At 39.3% G+C, this 23,536-nt stretch overlaps 1 protein-coding gene across 1 annotated transcript; it reads right to left on the bottom strand.

The window, feature by feature from the left end:
* Window positions 1-572: 572 nt before the first annotated feature.
* LAPTM4A (lysosomal protein transmembrane 4 alpha) lies at window positions 573-23,155 on the bottom strand. Its single transcript, XM_017671108.3, has 7 exons — window positions 22,904-23,155; window positions 9,453-9,573; window positions 6,381-6,457; window positions 6,155-6,277; window positions 2,805-2,900; window positions 2,191-2,289; window positions 573-1,199 (listed from the first exon to the last, which is right to left on the bottom strand). The coding sequence occupies exons 1-7, from the start codon at window positions 23,012-23,014 to the stop codon at window positions 1,125-1,127; spliced, it is 702 nt and encodes a 233-aa protein (XP_017526597.1). The 5' UTR covers window positions 23,015-23,155; the 3' UTR covers window positions 573-1,124.
* Window positions 23,156-23,536: the final 381 nt, after the last annotated feature.

Here is a 23,536-nt window from a genome sequence, read left to right as displayed (position 1 = left end):
ACTAGATACCAGTAAATTATCTTCCACTATCAAAAAAGAGGTATACTACGAGATGCAACTGAACACCTCTTTTCCCTTTTAAAAACGTGCAAAATATACTCATGTGTTTATATGGTAGATGTATATACAAGGCCACAACTGTCGCATTCTTAGCAAAACTCAAGGTTGAGTATTTTCAGATTTTAGTTGCGGGCTCTATAAGCGGCAGCTTGCTTCTACTTTCTCCTTGGTTCTCCTCTGAAGGTCAACTGATGCCTTTTACCTTGAATTACTCTTGAACTCATTACCTAACTAAATGATATTAACTTAAAAACACAGCTTGCTACACTAATTATGTGACTTTTTTAAAACCAAACTGTCAATATTAGTTTTTGGCCTATGATTCAAGTAATACTTTTACCATTATTTTAAATAATACTTCTAAGTTACTGGACTAAAATGCTTTCTAATTGAAAGTCTAGCATTGTATTCTCAAAGTACAAAAAAACGCTGGCAGTCTGAGTTTACTGTAGTGGAAAATATTGTTTTATCTACCAAACGGGGGTAACAGATTTTTTTTTAAATGACAAGAGTAAATATTTAAGAGATTTATTAAAGCATCTTATCACAAAGATGGAAACATACAAATTAAGAACATGCAACTGTCATCATCCACAGTCAAGTCAAAATATTTTATTTCTTTTTCCTGTTTTCATAGCTGAAAACTTCAGATGTTATACCCAACTCACTCACCCAGAATATTTACTTAACTTTCTTCCTGAAAGTATTCAGGGCAGCAAAAAACCAAAATGCACACTATTATATAAAGAAAGTGCAGTTAAAAAAGAAAATGTGTAGAGAATATGCCCTCCCCACCCCCACCCCCCACTTAAAGGCAAACAATGGCACTTGGCTCCTCCTGCTTCCTCCTAGATTGTCTTCAGAAACTATTAAAATGTACTAGACTTAACAAATAAAAACTCGTCTTTAATATATGTCAAAAAGCTTGTTAGTGTTTGAAAATAAATGCTTAAACAAAGGAAAATGTATTTTATCTTATAAGTCTAAAGAGCCCTGTATTGCAGTATTCTGTAAAATAAAAAGACAAAAGCGGTATAGGGTTTATTGACAAAGGCAGACTTTCTTCAGGCAGGTATGTAAGGAGGCGGTGGTTCTTTTTCAGGCATCTTCACTGCCATTTCATAGGTTGGCAAAACATACTGAAAAGAGAAAATATATATATCAGACTTAATTTACCTTTAAAAACCTATCTGGAATCATTCAGCTTTCAGATTTTAGGTCCTAAACAGATGAAGAAACTATTAGCTACATGGTTTCTGAGAGTAGAGATGACTAGTAAACAGAGGGAGGGAGAGAAGAAGGTCGCGGAGCAGAATTTTGCTTCTAAATTGACCGAGGCTACCAGGGCACTTTGATAGAAATTATGTGCCACTACTCTCCCCGATAAAGTCCCAGTGCCAACCACACAGCAGGGCTTGCAGACTTAGGTTAAGGGTCCTGCTGAACCATGCTAATGGAAGCCCCCAATAAGATTCTGGATCCTAAATTGCATGAGACTTTGCAGTCAAAGGATCAGGTACTTCTTTCTATCACTTTCCCTAGGGTAAAGGGCACATCTATGTAGTAGGGTGGCATTCTAACCTGAATGACAGCAAGTGTGCCAGGCTGGCTCTATATGGGCCACATATATTCTACATAAGGAAAACCTGGGAAGAGAGTACAGCAGCAGCTAGAGGACCCCACAACATAGACCACCCCAACAGACTCAGACAACCCACTGCCTTCAGCTCTCCACAGAAAAAGTTGCTTTCCCTTCAGATCATATGATGATTATGAAAGAAACACAAGCTTCAAATGACAGCATCCCATCCTTAAACTCCGAAGTCATGAGCCTAGCATGGCTCACACTGGTATCTACTTCCTTTCTCATCTCCCTCCAAAATGCAACAGTCTCAGAGACCACTTCTGAACCAAACCTAACAGCCAAACTGAATGTGATGATGAGCAGTGCAGGGTGTCTCTCACCCATGTACCCAGGATTCCAACCGGGAAATGCTGAATCTTGTCGATTTAGGCAGTTCATGCCCAAAACCATAGTTATGGCAGTGAGGAGAAGAAAAGCAAGATCTAGGCTCTTGGGAATAATCAATAATGGCTAGTCAGATTTTAATATATTAAAAGGTCACTCACCTGTGGAGGTGCTTCAAAGGCAGGGTACACAGCAATCTCTGGCATGTTTCTGTTGTTGATGTATTTATAGCAATTCCAAACACAGTTGATTAGATAAGCCTAAAAGAATACAAACAAAATTTACACATGTTCAACAGACTGCCTGCTCTAAAATTAACCTGCCTTATAATAGTTTCCCCCACATTTTCTCTGAGGAGGAGGGAACTGACATCCACTTGGACCAAGTAAGGGCCAGGCCCTTTCCTTACTTGTTCTCATTTAGCTATGATAAGTTTTGTTACCACCATTTTATACAGAAAACCAGATTTGGGGTTTCATTCAGGTCTAATAACCACTGCACTGCAGAAGAAATTGTTTCTGAATCTTGAGAATTTTAACAGATTTATAATCCAAATGAGGAATCACTTCCAAAAATGTAATTATGTTCCTTACACTTAGGAAGGATCTTGGCATTTCCAATCTCTCTAGAAACGAGAGAAAACACTCCCTAGAAGCTATCTCTACTACTGTGTCAGAATAAACGGTCACTGCGAACTGTAAGGAGATAACAAAAAAGCTTAAATGGATCGTGTCAGAGCCTAATTGGTCTCCCAAATAGTTAAGCAGCAGCTCACCTTAAAAATGATGAATAAGGCAAAGAACACAAGAACAATGAACAGGAGGCAGCTGGAGTCCAATGCCAGGAGGTCATCTTTATAGGGGAAATCAGGCTATAAAAGAACAGAGAAGTGAGGGGTGAATAACCAGAGTAGAGAAGACTTTTAAGGCAGTGGAACTACTCTGTATGACCCTGCAATGAAGGATACATGTCATCACATACTTGCCCAAATCTACAGAATGTAAACCACCAAAAGTGAACCCTCAAGTAAATTATGGTGATAACAATATATCAGTGCAGGTTTATCAGTTGTAACAAATACACCACTACAGTTTGGGATGTGGACAGTTGAGGGAGTTAAGGGGGATGGACACCGGGTATAGGGAAACTTTCCATTCAATTTTGCTATGATCCTAAACCTGCTCTAAAATATACAGTTTATTAATTCAACACACACTTATTATTCAGACATGGCACTTAAACTTTGCAATAAAATAGAGAGCATCTTAAGAATATAAACAAAAGGCAGCAAGTCAGAGCTGATAATCTAATAAAAACTTACAAGTGAAATTTAACTCACAGTGCTTTTAAGCCTCATCTTTAATGCATGCTACTGAACACTTAAAACACAACACATTTGTTTGAATATCCAGAATACTCTTAAAAGACTCAAGTGAGCTCACTTTTTCTTTACTTTTCACTAGTTTTCACATCTTTCCAGACTTTGGGAAAACACCATATCATCTATAGGACCCCAGATTTGTCCAGGGGGGTCACACTAAGACACTGAGTCGGGAGGTACGAAGATTTATCTAAGTCTCATGAGCCATTTAGTCCTATATGGGGAAAATAACTTTTCTAAAAGCCAATCATCAGACTCAATGCTCATCAGAAAGGGGCAAAAGAAGGTATGCCCTGGTTACAAAGCCAGGCAAGATGATATGGCTTACTGCACCATTCTATACCCTTCTCAGATCAATTGTATTTATCCAAATATTTATTTAGCATTCACTGTGCTGCTCCCCTCCACTGGCTCTGTGTGCAACCACCATAGTCATCCTGTAGTTCCCTGACTACACCATGTTCCTTCCTGCCTCAAGGCGTCTCTCCTTTACCTAGAACAACTTCTTCTCTATTTTCCTTAATTCCTGTATTTCTTTCTTTCTGCACTTTTCTTCACTGAAAGGCAATGAGCTAAGTTTGGGGAGAAGGGCATTATGAAAGAATAATTTAGGATTTATAAGCTGGGCAACAGAGAAAGTACCTTCCAGTATCAGGGGCCAATAACTATAAGAGGGGAGAAAACACGGAGGTCTGTGAAAGGAATAGAGAAAAATTCATTCTGATATTTTTCTATAAAGTTCATTTAATTTTTCAAACTTTAAGCTGTTTTCAAAGGATATGTCAACACCAAGGCCAAAGTTTCCACACGTGAACTCCAAACCCAGCTAAGTGTCTCCTTAGGACAAAACTGTTCTATAATCCTTAATCTATAAATAAAAGAACAAAAACTGAAAGGGACCAGCTCATGAAGGAGTGCTACAAATTTTATTCAGAAGTTTTACAATTTTTCAGCCAGACATGACATGATCAGGAATAACTATGCTTAGGAAGCTCCTGACTAGGAATGACCAGGCCAACAGGCCCTGCCCGGCTCCTTCTCTCCAGCCTCGTCACATGCTGCTCCCCTCCACTGGCTCTGTGTGCAACCACCACAGTCACCTTGTAGTTCCCTGACTACACCACGTTCCTGCCTGCCTCAAGGCGTCTCTCCTTTACCTAGAACACCTTCTTCTCTATTTTCCTTAATTCCTATATTTTTTCTTTCTTTTCTCTTAACTCTTCTGTTTTTATCTTAATTCCTACTCAGACTCCTGAGTGCAGTTCAAATCTTGCTTTTAGTCCAGGTCTGATACCTGTCAGATACCCACTCACATAGCAGCTTAACTTTTCCTTCATAGCTTTTATCAAATATTTAATTCAGTCATTGTCAATATCCCAATTCCTCGACTAGAAAGTTCTACTGATATATCTGTAGGAACTAGCAGAGTGTCTTGCATCTAAGCAACCAACAAATGTTTTATGAATGAATAAATTTGGCAGTATGCAAAATGGACTAGGCAGAAAATTCCTAACAGACAGCATTTTAAAATGAACTGCCATTTATCTGGACCCCCACACCTACTTCCAGACCTTACTGCAGCCCAATGTTCCCTGTCCCTCCATTAGATTGCATTAATCTTAAGCTCCTCACTTACTGTTGTCATGTGACAACTCTAGTTCATTATCACAGATAACCAATTTATATCTTAACTCCCCAAATACATGGTTTGCTTCTTAAAGAGAGGGAAGTAATGTTTATATCTATACCATTCACCAAGGGTTCACCTAGAACAGAGCAAAGGATAGAGTAGGCACTTAACAGTTACTGCAGAAACCTGTAAAGATGAAAAACGAATGCTTTAATGAGTGCCAAATTCAGGTACCGCCTGCTGTTTGAAAGTCCATGTTATGCCACATCACTAAATTAATCTCAAGAGTATTCTCCCTTTCACAGCAAAAATACTGCTCAGTATCTGTTTTGTAGGAAGCCCAAAGAGCTATGTACACACTCCCAAGTTATCAAGAGTGGCCCACCAGGCTCCTTCCCTGGAACTATTCTCAGCAAGCATCTCAACATCAAGCTACCAGAGCCTGGGACTGTGTCTGTGAGCATCTCCTGCTTTACCTCGATTTATTTTGTGCGTCTGGTAGCAAGGAGTGTCCTAAGGTATCAGAAAAGCCTGAGAGAGGTTATTTTTTTGGGTCTGGGAACGTTAGAACAATTTTTCATATAAATTAATGGTAACTGCTTCGTTTTACATCATTTCAGCTTATGAAAGATTTCATAGAACACTCTACGTTTGGATATCAAGGAAAGCTTGTACAGTCAAATTAGTACATTTTTTTGCATACTCAAAACAAAAGCTGAATTGAGTCTTAGGTTCTATGATCAATTTTCTTTCTTTCTTTTTTTTTTTGAGAGGGCATCTCTCATATTTATTGATCAAATGGTTGTTAACAACAATAAAATTCTGTATAGGGGACTCAATGCTCAATGTACAATCATTAATCCACCCCAAGCCTAATTCTCGTCAGTCTCCAATCTTCTGAAGCATAACGAACAAGTTCTTACATGGTTGATCAACTTTTGAGACTTTTAATATTACAATATCCAAATGGCATGGTAGAAGATACTCTTTCTGCTTAACTAGTTTCAACATGGCAGTTAAGAGTAGTAATAAGAATTATTTTAAAACTTGACTCGAAATTTCAATTTAAATATTTTACTTAAAATGAGACAGCTTAATTAGCATACACACTTACTAATTGATCCAGATATTCTTTGATTCTTGGCAAATAAGTGAGAGAACTGATAGCGACCAAGCAACTGAGAACGAAGTCAAAAAGCCGGTAACAGAAGAATGGAATCAGCCAACCTACTTGATACTAAAGAAAAAAAAATAAGCACATCACCACATCACATGTATGAAATTAAGTATCACTCAGTAAAGGTCTGACTCTAATTAAAAGGTGAATATAGGATACTTACAGAAATCGCTCCATATACCAGCATTGAACTGATTATAAACATAAGAACAGAGACGGCAAAAAGAACACAGGCATTATCTGAGAAAACAAAAACAAAAATCTAATTAAGCTAATTTTATAACAAAAATAATGTTTTTAAAATGTCTGAGTACTTTCAGAATTGGCTAAGACCAAGTTAAAAAGATCTGTCTTAGTATTAAGTAATGAAGCTTGAGAAATTCACACCTGTTCTTAGGTTTTCTTATTAAACTGTTAGAATTCACTGACACTCATCATCAACCAGTCACTCCTCTAGGGACTCTGCCCAAGAGCCTAAGAGTCTGAAGATGCACAAATAGATCATTATAATCCAATGTGGCCATTGCTACAACAGAAGCAGAAACAATTAGCTTTGCTGCAGAATCAGGGAAAAATTTTAAAAGAAATGATACAAGTTGGGTCTTGTGAGATGAGCAGGGTTCAACAGAAAGGAAAGGCAGTACTTGCTTTTTAAAAAGGCAGATGTATTAAAAAGAGAATGCTACAGATGCCCCTCTTGCCTTAGATAAAATACATAACCTGAAACTGAAGGTTCTCCACCAACATCTAAGCTCATCGCCCCTCATTCCTTCACCTTGGCTTCTCTGCTACTCACAGGTGTATTTTCTTCTTTGTCCCAACTCTTTCTCAAGTGGTTCCCATTCTCTACATGTTCACTAATTTTCTCAAAAAAACAAACAAATAATCTCTACAATACTAAGCCACACAGCACAAATCTAAAGTTGATTCTGGGTAGATATTAAGAACCTGAAGGGCACTAATAATGAACAGTTAGAATAACTGCTGAATATTCACACTACTGTATAAACGGTATGTATCATCTTGCCACCTGACAATACAAACATCATCAGTATTTAGCACTAAAATAAGTAAGAATGGCCCTTTTTAAATTTTACTAAAGGTATAGGATAGCTAAATGTTAAGGATTTAAAGGATTTCCCTGAGGCAGCCTGTACAATGGCACTTGGAAGGATTCAGATATAAACAAAATATGAAATTAAACAGGATAGGTCAAACTTGAAAGCAAAATTTGTAATTCAAACAAATAGCTAGTAAGAATCTGTTGTGGAAGACTACACACTTATTTCAATTCATTAAAGTATTGAAATAATAATAAAGTGAAGCTCAAGGTCTTCCACTAGAGCAACTAATAGCAAAATAAGGGAGAAATGGGGTGGCAGCTGGGAAATACATATATGCATGGAAAAAGAGACACTCCAGTATTTGTGAATCAATACTGCAAACAAAATATGAGGGCTAGATGCCCAGATATGAACCTCACACTTCCACCCCCCACCATATACAGGAATGTCCTCTAGGGGGCCCCCAAGTGTTCACCCATTCCCAAGGTGAATATAAATAAAATTAAGTTCATATTTGAAAAACAGCCTGCATTATATTGCAAAAGAATTACATTTTGAGTGTCATATCCTGGTTAGCTGATTAAAAATAATTTATCACAAACCTCATTATTTAAAGTCAGTCACCAGGCCAGTCATGAGAAATGCACTGGGTCATTAAAACATTATAGCACTAGGTCTGTAAGAAAGTCATATTTCAACTTTCAAACACAAATTGCTGTACAACCAAGAACTATGTATTTGTATATCCTCTCAAGAATAAGAGCTTCAAATTGTAATTAACAAAAATACAACAAATACATCTGACATGCTCTACAGCAGTAACAGTACTCAAACAATATGCAATAAACTTGTCACTTCATCCCTGCAGCTCTAGCCAAGGAAACCAGGTGTAGAGACTTACAAGAATCTCAATAACTATAAATCTTTTTCTACACCTGGAATTAAGAGAAATATACATGACAAGGGAAAATGCTAACACCAGCAAGTTCAGTAAAATTTTGTAGTCTTAAGTTGAATTTTTTAAAGACCAAAAATAGACATTAGAAGCTAGTTTTATTTGTTGCTCTATTTTGGTTTCTAAATAGACTACTCAGGAAAAAAAAAACAAATGCTAGAAGGGATGTTTCTAACATGTTTTTGGTATTCTATCACATTGGACCAAAAAAACAAAGGATTACATTATACTTGAAAAGACAATCAGAAAACTCATTTTAAAAAAAGGCACTTAAAAAAAACACAGTGTGAACAACTGCTAGTGTTTCATACTACCGTGTATGACAGATGGCCACAAAACACTACCTGGATCCTAGAAACAATTAGCCCTGTAGATAGTGAATCATTTGAATTAACAAGTAAATTTTTTTTAAAAGCAACTTTGTAAATAAATCAGAGAAGGTCACAAATGTAATGAAGCTCAGAATTTTATAATAAAAGCTAATAAATCTAAAAAATGTTCATTTAGATCCTGTAATATTATAAATACACAAAAACTGAACTAGGAAGATTTTTCTGAAGTGAAATTTAAAAAAAAAAACATGCATAAATTGTTTGCACTGTAAATCTGAGGCATAAATCTCTGCTCAAATATTAAATTTCTAATATAATTTATAGTAAAATCTTAACTAGGATTTTTCTGCACCTGTACTTTAGCAAAACATAAATAATGAAAACACTATCAGGGAATAAATAGGTTTAAAAAGGTAATTTCCATGAATGTTTAAGGTTACTTTATCTTTAACTCCAAGGTCAAGTCTTTCTTCATTCTTCACAGAAATACATTAAAATTATGACCCTGAGCAAAAGATATCATCAAATATTCAAATAATTCATATTTTATAATGTAAGTATATTTGCTCCATGATCAAATCTGCCATCCTCTATTATATTTGTCTGGTGACATCAAAAGCTCAGTTTTTTTGTAATTCCTTCTTTCTTCTTATCTCCACAGTACCTGACAGGAGTTAAGGTATCCAATACATAATTCTCAAAAATCTTCTAATTGCCCATTACATTTTCTGGCCAGAAATGTTCAATTATAACTTTGAGTATCTTTGAAAACCCACAAAAACACTTTTATGCCTCAGGAAACAACTTAAATATCATCTAAACAAGCCTCCTCTAAATGGTGTGTATGTGTAATTAACAGAAGATATTTTCAAATAAAAACATACCAGCCATTCTCTCAGACGAATAATAATTACCAATGACTTCATACTGAATGTTGACAGCTGGCATTGAGTTTGGATGAGTTACCTCCACAGTCAGCAAAATTGCCATCAATAGGTTTATAACCTGTGAAAGATATCATTTTATCAGTTCTAACATGCATCAGGAATCAGTCTTCAGCACAATCATTAGATGTCTCCCCATATTTAAATTATTTTACTTAAACTAACAAAGATATAAAATAGGAGACCACCTGAGATACAATAGTATGCAATACCACTATAAAAAGTTTAAAAATAAGTATTTCAGAACATTAAAGTATAAACATTTATCATTTCAGGGAAAAGATGTTTGATCCTATGTTAGTATCAATACAACAGAGTAAAATGGCACAATTAACAAGGGATCATTACAAATTGTTCATCTTCAGAGTCACATATTTATTCACATACCAATCTCAGTGTTTCTGGGTTTGAAGAAGCTATAGTTCATCCAATACACTTATCTATATATAATATCCATCAGATAAATATATAATGATCCACCAGTACGCCAGAACCCCTCTACAATATCTCCTGTGATAGAGAACTACTTCCTCTTGAGCTGGACTCAAATACTTAGGAGTTTGTAAGATTTTGATGATACCACTTCCACGTACTAGTCTTAATTTTATCTTCTGCTTCTCCTCCCTAGTAACTTCTCCTCTAACACCTAAGGGTAGCTTACATGTGCCCTTTCTGAATAAACATTTAGGTATATTAACCACTTCTCTACCTAGCATATTGTTCAGCTACCCCACTATTTCCTCTTTGCTCTCCTCTATATACGTGCTCACTGTTCAATGCACTACTAAAATGAGGTAAGATCACCCTGCTCAAAACATACCAGAATCTCAGTTCCCATAGCCTAGCTAATAAATTTCACTTAATGCAGCCTGAAATGATACTGGCTTGATTAAGTTTTTGAATGTCACATTAGAGCAACTCTCTAAACCCCTAATTCTTTCTTACTCTTGATCTTGCTAAACTACCACCTGCACCTGTCAAGTTGGATTCAGAGGTCCAAGCATATAAGCCCTTATATATCTGCAACCAAATTTCATTACATAGTTGCCTGTCAAGATTATCTCATCTCAATCTAGATTTTGACACCCTACATTTTTACTACCTCAGCTTCCAGCATTGAAAATATGATCAGCACATCATCAGTATCTCCACCCAAGTCACTAGCAAGAGAATTGGATCAAGGACAAAGCTGCCAGAGAAGCATCCTCTTCCCATTAATCAGCAACCTTTGAGTAAGATTCTTTATCTAGTCTGAGGAATATATTGAGAATTTGTCAAACATCTTGCTGAAATCTCATCATACTATCTGGTGAATTTTCCTTGTTTACCAGGGTTGTAACTGCATTTTAAAGGGAAGTATATGCCTCTACTTATTAGTGAATCCCTACAGAATCCCAGGAAGTACCACTTCCTCTAAGTGCTCAAAAACAGTCCTATTAGGGATTCAATACAGAAATCTCACCTAAGATTGGAGTTAGGCTTCCCTATCTAAAAAGTTTACAGAATCTGTCTTCCTCCCTTTGTGAATATATGAACATTTGATAAGTTTCAAGGGATTTATGAACAGTATTTTAAGCAAACACTATTATGCAGCTCCCTTTTATTCACCCTGTATGATAAATTATCAGTTGAAGGCATTTCACATTCCCTAAGACAAGCAGCCCCAAGCTTTGCCTTTAAGATAAGGTTAGGTAGTCTAAACAATGTCACAATATCGAATTCAGAATCAGCTAACATGTTGAGGATATACTATACACCAAGTATACTTACATATATTAACTCACTCCTCACAACAACCTTGTGAAGTAAATATTACTAAAGCCCATTTGCAGTGGAGAAATTAAGGTTCAGCAAGCAAAAATAACTAAGTTCACTGAGCTGGTAAGAGAATACAGCTAGAATACCAACCTGGTTTTTTTTTTTTTAAGACAACCTGCTTATCAGCACTCTCAGCACTGTATGAGTACTTACAACCATTCCAAACAACTCCTGTTTTGAGATCTTTCCAAAAGGAACCATTATCTAAGGCTACAAAATGTTTATTCTTTACTTTCCAGGTAAATAGGTTCAGTAACATTCCTTCTTCCTTGCACTGCTCAAAGGCAGGATACTTTGTTCTTTGCCTCTTAAAGGGTCTTACAAGGACTGTTGTATGTGCAAGGCAGTGCCCCAGTTGAGGGCTGATCGTTTTTAATGATTATTTTTATTGCAACAGGTTTTGGCCAGCGGGTCGTATATGAGTATAAGCTAATACAATTAGATAATTAATTATTGAACAATGAGAATATTAACTGAAATGTTACATATTCTGTGTATGGAAATAGTTTGAAATCAATTCAGCATGGCCAGCATCAAAAAGACTAAGAACAACAAATGCTGGTGAGGATGCAGAGAAAGGGGCACCCTCCTACACTGCTGGTGGGAATGTAAGCTAGTTCAACCATTGTAGAAAGCAATATGGAGGTCCCTCAAAAAACTAAAAATAGAAATACCATTTGACCTGGGAATCCCACTCCTGGGAATTTACCCAAAGAATACAACTTCTCAGATTCAAAAAGACATATGCAACCCTATGTTTATCGCAGCACTTTTTACAATAGTCAAAAATATGGAAGCAACCTAAGTGTCCATCAGTAGATGATTGGATAAAGAAGATATGGTACATATACACAATGGAATACTATTCAGCCATAAGAAAGAAACAAATCCCACCATTTGCAACACCATAGATGGAGCTGGAGGCTATTATGCTCAGTGAAATAAGCCAGGCAGAGAAAGACAAATACCAAATGATTTCCCTCATTTGTGGAGTATAACAACGAAGCAAAACTGAAGGAACAAAATGGCAGCAGACTCAGAGACTCCCAGAATGAACTAGTGGTTACCAAAGGGGAGGAGTGTGGGAGGGTGGGTAGGGAGGGATGGAGAAGGGGATTGAGGGGTATTATGTTTAGTACACATGGTGTGGGGGATCACGGGGAAAACAGTGTAGCACAGAGAAGGCAAATAGTGAATCTGTGGCATCTTGCTTCACTGATGGACAGCGACTGCATTGGGGTATGGGTGGCGACTCGATAATATGGGTAAATGTAGTAATAACCACATTGTTTTTTCACGTGAAACCTTCATGAGTGTGTATCAGTAATACCTTAATAAAAAATTACAAAAAAATCAATTCAGCAAACTGTTCTTTGCTAAACAGAAGTCATAGTTTAAAAGCTCTGCACAGTACAGAAAAACATTCTCATGTCAAGAAAAACACAAAAACTCCATTTAATAAATGAAGGAAGTGACATACCAGAAATATTTAGTTGAAGGAAAATTTTCATTTTAGTTGACTAATATTTTTGTATGTAGGATTTTTAAAAATATATTCTCTTCACTATCACTGCTAAGTCAGATTCATCCTCTTTTATCTTCTTGTAATATTAGTGACACTTCGAATTTCCTTTCACTGTGAGTCACTACCCTGAATATTAAAATAAATCACAGGCCTAATCAAAAGGACCAAGAAAATGGTAAAATTTCAGTGCCACATCATTAAAAGCTCAATTTTTTCAATCCTTGAGTGAGTTCATTATATCCCAATGAGTCACTATATTTCATTAGAACTCCAACTTCTTAAGTATTAATATGGAAAGTCCATCCTGCGATTTTAAAAAATTCAGCACTGAGCACCTAGCCTGTGCTCATATATAGGCCCCGTGCTATTTACTTTAAATGGTTTTGATATTCCTACTAAGTTCCATGAAATGTTTTTTTTAAAAAAAAAACATAAAATTAACTTTATAGTTTTACAATATAGAATTTCTCTGAAAATCACAACTAGGCAAAAACAATTCCAGAATATTTATTCCTGATTAATTTTTTTCCTTTAATGTATTCAGGAAAGAAAACCAACAAAAATGTACTTAAAAGGATAGTTAACTTCTACACCTAGGAATACAGAGGTATAAAATACAGCAAGTATGTCAACAGCATGGGCAATAGGCACACCACCCAGTGTGGGAGTGACACCGTAAACTCAATGGGCCAAACAATGTGGTTTGCAGTACTTTGTTAGGCCTTTTGCACACCTTATGTATGTAAACAAACAAGAACAAAACTCAGATGTTGTACTTTACTTATTACAAAGGATCCACGGAGGCACTCAGTTTTGGGAGAGCTTTGCTCTCATTTCACTGCCACAACCAACACAGAAGATTCACTGGGTGCTGGTTTTTGTTTTGAATCATCATTCTTTAGTTTTCCCACAGCATATTTTGCCACAACCCAGCATATGCTGAGACTATAATTAAAACCATGTGTTTGTTTCAGGGCATCCTGTAAGGGTCTTTGAGGCTTCTGAAGAAAGCATTCAGCGAGAATCAATCTACAACAGCAGGTCAGCAAAGGACTGTCATCAGATAAGATCAAAACTATTTCTAAAAATGTCGTTAAATGTACACCACACACAGTATCTTTTGTCACTGTTTACTGGTATGTGCAGTTACAAAGGAGTTATTTCTGTCCTTCTGAGAATTCATTTAACTGTCTTAATGAATACCTCAAATGTTTTAATAAATAAACTAGCTACTATACACATTTTCTAGAGTAAGACCTATCACCTTCCTCCCTCAAAGAGAACACATTGTTATGGGGGTGAAAAATAAAAAGATTATCATACTAACGTCTAGTTAACAACTACAAACAAAGAGCTATGTAAAACTTTACCGGATATAAAGTGAAAAAACCAGATCCACCGGGCTGGGAAACAAGGAAAGCTTCACCAAGAAAACATTTGAGCTAATCATTAAAAAAATTTAACAGAATTAGCAAATGTTGTTAATAGTTGAAGTTGGATGATGAGTAAATGGAAGATTTTTGTTATTTCACTATTTTTGTGTATTTGAAATTTTCCTTTAATAGCGGTTTTAAAAGGTCACTTGGGAGAACATTTCAGGAGTAAGGAAAAGCACATGCAAAGGCACGGAGGCACCAAACAACATGTTTGAGGAAAGATATTAACTTTAAAATACAAACAAGCTATACTTATTTAAAAGGAGTCAGGAGTGAGGGCTACATAGGAATACAACTCGAGGAAACCTATCCTCACTTCTCTCCCACCTAACTTCAGATTGTTTATGGCTGAAAAACACTCATGAAAAATAAGTCACATATTAAATCTTACCAAGACCTAAAATTATTATAAATGTTCAAAATGTATTCTTGTAATACACCATTAACTATGTAGGACACCTTCTGCAAGACTTTTAAGCCTATTTTCAATTATTCAATAAATGTCTGAACTTATACTAGGTAAGAAATTTTTGTTTGAAATCACCTGGCTTCAAATTCTTTAATAAATAATTGAGAAAACAATTTTAGGGATGCCAGAATTAAACCAGAGCTCATTCTGAAATTTCACATTACTTAATCATGGATTAAGCCAGGCATGCTTCCTTCATATCTAAAATGAGAGGCTAACACTTCAGGGTTGATAACTGGTACATGTAACTGGCTCTGGATTCTCTGCATTATTTAATACCATACAATTAATATTTTAGTATATGGTGTCAGAATCGACTTAACACTAGCCAGCAGAAGCAGTTGCTAGAAAGCTGTTATTGTAGACCAGATACAAAGTCACTGATACACCACTGTCTGGGCCCAGTAGGTGGGAGCGGTGCAACCCCAGGTTCCAAACAGCACAGAGGCAATCAAAAGAGAATCCTAAGTATTGTCCCACCTGAAATAAAGGAGAGAGCATCTTGACAAAGTAGTGGGGTAGGAAGGTGGGGGAGTGGGGGGGGGTTTGCCTCACTCGTTCCATTACACTTCTCCATCTAAGTAAAAAAACTTCTGACAACAAAATGCACTGTTTGGACAAGTCCCCTTTGTAGAAGTATATTATACTACACTTTCGTCTAGGTGGTCTTGTTTTCTAAGTGTTATATGTCTCCCCAACTAGGCAGAAATTGTGTCTTACATTGCTACCGAAGCTACACCTTTTAAAGTCCCCAGCAATATTATAATAAAAAAATACCAATGGCTTTTTTCCAGTCTTTAATCTAAATAGAATCTGATATCACCGATCACTTCACCCTCTCCCTTGTCATTGTACCGTAAGTTTCATTTTTATACCAATGCTCCAAAATTATCTGTAATACCATAAATATCTTAAGGGCAGATACCATGTTCAAGACAAGAACCATTTGAGAGCTCCTATGTAATATGAATACAAAAGATGAATGACACATGATCCCTGTGATTTATTCTTTTTGCATGTCCATCAAAGCCTTTTACACTGCAGATATTAATAAACCTCTTAATTAATGTATGACATATCAGTTGACTTAAGTAGCTTATAATGTTCTGCTAACCAGGAAGTGCATAACCAGAAAAGAGAAGCTATGGCTTCTTTTTATAACTGTGAAAACTAAAGCATGGAAAAAGGGAGGTAGATGAAATGTTTCTGTAAGAAAATAGTAATTTATCCTCCATTTGCTCCATGGTCCCAAGCACATAAGCCAGTGAGAATTATGCCTGGGCTTGCCTGGGGCTTACTCCGCCTTATCTCTAAACATCCCGACCCTCCCCCAAGGCAACAGGCCGAGCGGATCCGCCACAATAAAAGGCACCACGCTGCTGCCATCTCTGTCTCTGTCTCTGTCTCTCTGTCTCTCTCTCCCCTCACTCCCTCTGGGGCAGCCACTCTCTCCTTCGGATAATAAAGTCTCTTGCATGGGCCAGTGTCTCCTGAGTCGTCCTGGGTAAGGAGGGTCGCAGAGAGATACCCTTTCATTGGTGCATTGACTCGGATGAAGCTCTCCCATTGACTTTGCTCTTCCTCCGGGAACCTGAGCTGCTCTGGGAACCCTCACTGCCCAATCCTCCTCCACGGGCTCACCGTCCATCTCCCCAGTCGCTCGTCATCTCGTCCAACACCAGCCTTCGATTTGGTGAGTCTCCCCTTCATGGTTGACTTAAATGTCCCTTTGGAACCTGGGAAGTGACCGTTGAGTGTCCGGCACCCCCAAGGGCTCCTCTGGGACAGGGGCACCCCCAACCACGACTTTCAGAGTCACGGTTGATCCCCATAGTCGACCCTTCTCTGCCTCCCCATGGTGAGAATCCTCATCCACTGAGGCCCGGTCTCCCTTTATCTACATTTCTACTCGACTCGAAAATTCCTGGTACCAGGTACCAAGCTTCCCCAGCGTTTTCGCCTTGACCTCACAGTTAGAGGTGGTGACAACCCCCTAACTGTGCCTGGTCTTCTCCGCGACCTTCAATCAATCGCTCAGGGACGCCTCAGCAACTTCTGAACGGTCTCGTTCTCACCATGGGATCTGGCCCCTCCATTCCCGCAGATTCACGGCTAGGGTGCTTACTCAATAATCTAAAGCCCCTCCACCTCACTCCAGACCTCAAATCTGTTCCCTACTGTAATGAGATCTGGCCACAATATCCCTTGGACAATCAGTCTAAATGGCCTCCAAATGGCTCTTTAGATCCTAAAATTCTCCGCGACTTATACAACTTCTGTGAGCCTACGGGCAAATGGAAAGAGATCCCATACATCCAGGCTTTCTCCTACCTCCGAACCAAGCTCTCTCTCTGTCTCCCCTGCAATCCTAAACACCTATTACTTGCCTTAAAGTCCACACCCCTAAGCTTTTTTCATGTTCCCAAATATCCTCAACTGCCTGTAAAACTCCTAGACAATGCACCACTACAGGCTCTCTTGTTCCCTCCTGGCTCATGCCAGGAGCTCTGTCTGTCCTCTCACTGTATCATTACGTCTCAATTTGTATGTTTGTGTGTAAGTGTGTAAATGAAAAGTATTTTTCTACCTCTGGATAGTATTAATAAAAATTAATTTAAAGATAAGTGCTTGTAAAAATTGGGCATTCTAAAATTTCCATAAAATTCTAATAGAAGATATTAAGCATGAATGCTAATTTAAGTTGAACTGAATAGACATGTCCTTATGGTTATCAGCTGCCTAAGTTTACCTAAAGTCATTTAAGTTGATGGTATCTGTTAAATCTTTCAAAGAAAAATGCTTAAAGTGAAGTGTAGCTTTGTCTAATGTAACTATTTAAGCAAGTGCCTTAAAACTTCGAACAACTTCCCAAAATCAAATGCAAAAAGGTGCTTTTACCTCTAGTTAACTCTGATATTTTCCAGAGGGCCCCTGGAACATGTCAGAGGAATTTTTTCTCATTGGAGAAAATATTTAGCTAATTTGGCTTATTTACCTTTCTAATTACCTAGAAGGCACTGTCACAGGGAATGATGCTAAACTTTGTTACTGAATGTTTTGTGTTACAGAAATATCCAAATTTCCTTATGACAACTGTCTTACAGTAAGCTCTCATCAGATCTTTAACCATTGTCATTTGTAAGTCTTTTGTCATCTATACGCACTGTTTTATTACTCCTAAACTAGTAATAAACTAGATTTCAGCAGAACAGGTATTAGTTACATAGGATTAAGTAAACTAAGGAAGATAATTTTGTGGCTTTTTGCTTCAAATGTTGTTGATAAAGTGTTCCAAGCTTTTTCTCTTAGCTGACAACAGTTTAGTAAATGACTGCCTTTATAAGCAGAATTGAAACTTTATCTTTCTCTCTACCTGATCCCTCCAGAATTTAAAAACTCTCAGTGACTATTTTTATATTTCATGGCAGTATGTTTATTTGCACAAGTTCAATAAGAATCTGCTTTCCTTGTCAGAGGACTAATTAAAAACACTGGTTATATTACCAAGGCTTTGACTGGAACGTCATACCTGAGACACGTGTGTAAACTCAGATATGAACCGACAGTTTTAAGGAACTAAGACTGACTTTATAAAGCCAACAAAGCCCCTTGGAAGAACTGGCCTGGTACCTTGCTTACAGAGTTCCCAGCAGCCTGACCAGGTGAGTAAGGAAGGTCACTTCCTGGCAGGTGCAGGAATCTCAGGAAGAGAGGAATTCACCCAAATCTATAGGTACTGCAGGCACAAGCTGATGGCAAGTCTGGCTTGGCTTTCTGGCCTCAAGAAGCCCTTAAAAGTTCAATTCCTTGCAAAAAGTTCCAGCAAAGCACATTTAAAAGATCCCATGTAATCAATTACTCTTCTTGCTGCACTTATGCAAATAATCAAGCCAACTCTTAATTATTTTCTTAATCTGAATACTTCTAATAAAAATGAGGGTGATTCTAGAGAAAAGTATTGTTTCAATAATGCAGTCTTTTATCTATACTAAATCCTAATACTAGTCATTGAGATGTAAACTCGATCCAGAATTCTAGTTTCCCCATGATACCTGGCTATGATTCTCAATTAGACTCTTCATATTTCTATTCTCATATTCAGCCATGCATTCTTAATCTCGTCAAGTTTGTCCTTCCAGAATGGAAAATCCAACTCCAGCTGTTGCTACTTAACCTAATAACAATTTGTTCTATCTTGCCTAAAAGCTACAAAACTGCAAATAGTAAGAGAAATAAAACCCAGAATAGAAGCGCCAGCCTTCCGAGGCCCTCTCAACTGACCAGTGATGGAGACCTAGCTGCACCCTTTACTGCGCCCCCTCTCGGCATGAAGCAGCCAGAGCGGTCATCGCCCCTTTTCCCTAGCAGCAGCTAGAGTCTCTTATCTGTATAGGCGAGAATGACAGAGGGATCAAAGGCTTAGACAGAATAAGGTGAGAGCCTCTGGAGAAAGCAAGGCGGGATATACTTGCAGTCAGAGCAATGTAACTACATGCTAGGAAACCGCCGCCTCCCCCTACTAAAACTGTTGAACATTCTTCACTGAGATCAGTTAATGTTCCCCAGATAAAGAAGAGTAGCATATGTTTTATTATGCTAATCATTTGTAATCGTGTATAAGATTCACTTTAGCACTAAAAGGCCCAGGCCTATGTGCTGTCTTTCCTCCTTCAGATCTGACGAGGTAATTTTGCAAACTGAGCAACTAACTTAGCTGCAGACCCAGCTGCAGACGGCATAGTAAAAGGCAGGATTCTTTGGCAAATAGGCAATACCTCAGCCCACCTTGGGAGCTGAGCAGGCAGCCTTTTGATCCCAGACCAAGACGCCGGTATCCCAGAGAAAAATCAAGGCAGGAAATTCCTTAAGTTAATTTTTAATATTCAGAAAAAACTTAACAAGTCCTTCCCCAAGCCTTTAAAGATAGTCCCCACCTTTTGGACAGGCTCTAGCACAAGACATCAAATCCCTTACTCTCTCGAGCTCCACCCTCCTTCAATATGTAGATGACTCCTCCCATGCAGTCCCTCCCTACAAACCTCTCAACAGGATACTATTCCCCTTTTAAACTTTCTCTCAGAACACAGCTATCGGATTTCACACTCCAAAGTTCAGCTGTCTGCGGCTTAGGTCACATACCTGGGAGTTCAGCTCTCTCCGCTCTACAAGGCCATTACCATAGACAGGAAAAAACTTCTCCAAACCATGCCCATTCCAAACACCAAGCAACACCATCCCTAACTCCCAAATGGCAAAGACCATACGCAGTAATTCTTTCCACGCCAACTGCAGTTAAACTCCAGGGTCTTCCCCACTGGATACACAACTCCCACCTTAAGCCGTTTGTCTCCCCTTATTCCCCTCCCACCAAATCTCCCACAGGTTCCTACTCCTCCACCCTGACGGGACCTCTTACTCTCCGCATTTCGCGCTGTTCATACTTCCACTCATCACTGAAGAAGTTTCTGCCCGCACGGAGTCCGAAGACCTCCCTTACAACCGCCATGCGTCATGCTTCAGGATTATTAACCCTGGTGTCAACACTTACTCTCTCACCAGACCTATCTTCCCAATGCCAGCCCTTTCTTCTCTTTCAGACTGTCCAAAAGATTGCACCATCAAGGATTCCCTTTGCCCTACAGGTTGCTTTTCTGCCTACACATAGGTCCCCATCAATGCTATAATTCAGCCACCCTATGTAGACATAGCAATCAGCCCAAATGCAAAAAATTTCTAATCAAACCTTTAACCAGCTTATATTACAGAATTAGCAACCCCTCTCCAAAGACAATGATCCTTATTGAACCTGGAAAATGCCATCGCCACTGCAGACCAAGGGCTCATCAGAGGACCACCCCCCCCCATCAATACAAAAATGAATTTCATCGCCCCTAATCAGCAGGAAGCAGCTCCTGAAGACTGACCTTCACCCCTTCCCAAATCCTCTACCACTGATAAAACAGAAAAGGGAGGAATGGAAGAAAAGAGTAATTTATCCTCCATTTGCCCCATGGCCCTAAGCCGGTGAGAATTATGCCTGGGGCGCTCTCTCTCTCCCCCACCCCCCACCCCCCACTCCCTCTGGAGCAGCCACTCTCTCCTTCCGATAATAAAGTCTCTTGCATGGGCCCGTGTCTCCTGAGTCGTTCTGGGTAAGGAGGGTCGCGGCGAGATACCCTTTCAGTTTCCACATCAAGAACTTCCAGTGGGGTATAGATTTAAATTCGTCACTCCCTATTCTGGGGGAATAAATGCCCTTACTAAAATTGTTATCCCTGCACTTTGAGTTTTGCTGTTTACATATGTAACTCCCACTTTGCCCTGCTATTCCTTTCATTTCAATGAATTGAGCCCACAGCATCAAAAAAACCTGTCTAGCAAAGACTACAAAGAAATACAGCTAATTACATTCAGATATTGAAATTGAGATGGTGGCTGTCTTGAGGAGTTAGAATCCCTGTATTTTGTGAATGGAGGGGAGGATCTGAGAACAAACAAGAAGACTTGCAGGCTGAGTCCCAGCTGCTGGACTCTTTCTCAGTTAAGTAGGAAGTAAGGTCATTTTCTAGGGATGAAGGAGGCAGGGTGGAGTAAGACACCTGAGGACCCTAAAGATCTGAATTGTTCATTTAGGGAAATGGAAAGTAGAACTAGGAAGAAACAGGAGAAATTGAAGACCCCAGACCTTTTGCAAAATGGAGAAAAAATAAAAGTTAGAAATACAATGCTATTGCCATTAACTGATGTCTAATATATACAATCAGTTAAAATAGAGAAGGCGGTAGTAGTTTGAGGGGAAATATAATTATACCAATAAGATACTTCTGAATATAAGTACAGTAAATATTAAACTTATAAGCTTTCATTTCAAGCAAATAAGCTTTCATTTTCAAGTTGTGTTGTAATTTTTAATGTACATTAATAAAGCAAGACTAAAAAAACAGCCATCAGGAATAATGCAGAGGTAGGCAGTCCCCTGGGCATGGCCATAAAACAGTACCTGCCTATTGAAATTGATTACTATCTGTCCAAACGGTAATGATTTCAAAGCACTAAGTAAGGAAGTTATGATGACAGGAAAAGTCATAAAGAATGAGATAAAGCTTTTCTTTTTTTGTTTTGGTTTGGGTTTTTTTGCAGTTCACAGAAGCTATCAGAAACTGCGCAGTATCCCTAATGCCACAACCTCTCACACCAAACAACAAAATCACGAAGTCATTAGCCAAAGTCGACAATATGAGAAATCTGTGAAGGCTTCTGTAAAGCCATTATAAGCCTAAAACTACTTCAACAGAAGCAAACATTTGTAAGTCATATATTAGCTTCAGTGTATACGGATATTACCGATGGTGGTGTGAAATCACAATAGAATTACAAGTGAACCACTAATCAGTAACACTGACAACTTGGTTATGACATACTACATCTACGCGCCTTGGAACCCAGGAAATGTTAGCACATGTGGCCTGAATAGAGAAGGCTCTCAATAAAGGTCTCTTTAAAAAACACAGCGGGTCTAATACAAGCATCTAATGTGCGGGGGGGAATTGTAGCAGGAAAAAGCAGACCGAAAATAAATTCCGGTATTGTCTACAGGAGGCTCTCCAGACTTACAGCAGAGGCCTTTCAGCCTACACCGCAAACACAGTAACAAACGAGGTCCAGGAACCACAAAACAGCTGTGTTACAATTAGATCTTTCGCTTTCGGACAAGACGTAATGCTGAACCCAGCTACGTCTATCAAGGTCCGCTCCTAATTGTTTCCTTGGAGCATTTGTGCGGGGCGAGGGGTACGAGGAGGTAAGGGGCGGGGTACGGAAGCACCTAAAGAGCCGAAACAGTAATTCCCTCAACTCCCCACCAAATCCTAGCACCCTCATCCCGTCCTCGGACGAAACGCCTCCGCTTATCTCAACACTGCGTTTCTCCTCTTACTCCAGTCCTCCTCCCGTCCACCCCGCTGACTCCGGGGCAGTCGCCCCCTGCAAAGGGGGAGCACCCCCGGGAGGCCGCCTTCCCGCCCGACCCAACACCGTTCAGGTCCGCCGCCCGCAGTGGACACGCCTCCTTTCGGACCGGACCGCCCCCACCTCCCTCCCACGCGCAGTCCCCCGGGGCCTCAGCACCCCCGGCCGCCCTTACCATGTACGAGGTCCCCAGGATGATCGTCCCGGTGCGGACATGGCAACAGCCGCAGCACCGAGTGCTGTAGAACCGATCGCTGCGGCTCCGCTTGAAAGTCATGGACACCATTGGGAATGACAAACGCCTTCCGCCCAGCGACTGAACCCAGAGAACTCTGCTACCGTCTCCAAAACCAAACGTCGCGTCTTCAAGCCCGCCCCCGGCCCGGGCCCCAGCAAGCTCCTCCGCACCTGCGCACTGAGCGCCGAGTGCCGCTCTCGCGCGACCTCAGCGTACCCCTTTTTCTCCACCTTTCCCGGACGGAGGCCAATGGGAGCGAGGAAGGCTGGGCGGACTCGGCCTCTAATTGGAGAAACTTGGAGATTAACAAGACGTCATGCCCAATCAAAAGTGCGGCTTGCCTCGGCGCTCATAGGTCCCCGCCTCTTACGTAAGGGAAAGGTCTGATGTCGGCCTAAGCTAGCTCGGGTTGGGCGTAGCCTGGTAGTTCACTGTCGCCAAGAAGAGAGTGGCCAGAAAAACGGCATTCAGTGGAAAAAGAGAGAAACGAGATGGATAGGTGGCAGAAAGCGGACACGAAAGGCTTTTCTGAGTGACGTATTTGCCACGTAGTGGTTCGGAGGCGTCAGG

Source organism: Manis javanica, chromosome 1 (genome assembly GCF_040802235.1).
Source record: "Manis javanica isolate MJ-LG chromosome 1, MJ_LKY, whole genome shotgun sequence".
NCBI lineage: Eukaryota > Metazoa > Chordata > Mammalia > Pholidota > Manidae > Manis > Manis javanica.
The sequence above is the reverse complement of the archived record's forward strand: the minus strand, read 5'-3'. Positions and strand labels throughout refer to the sequence as shown.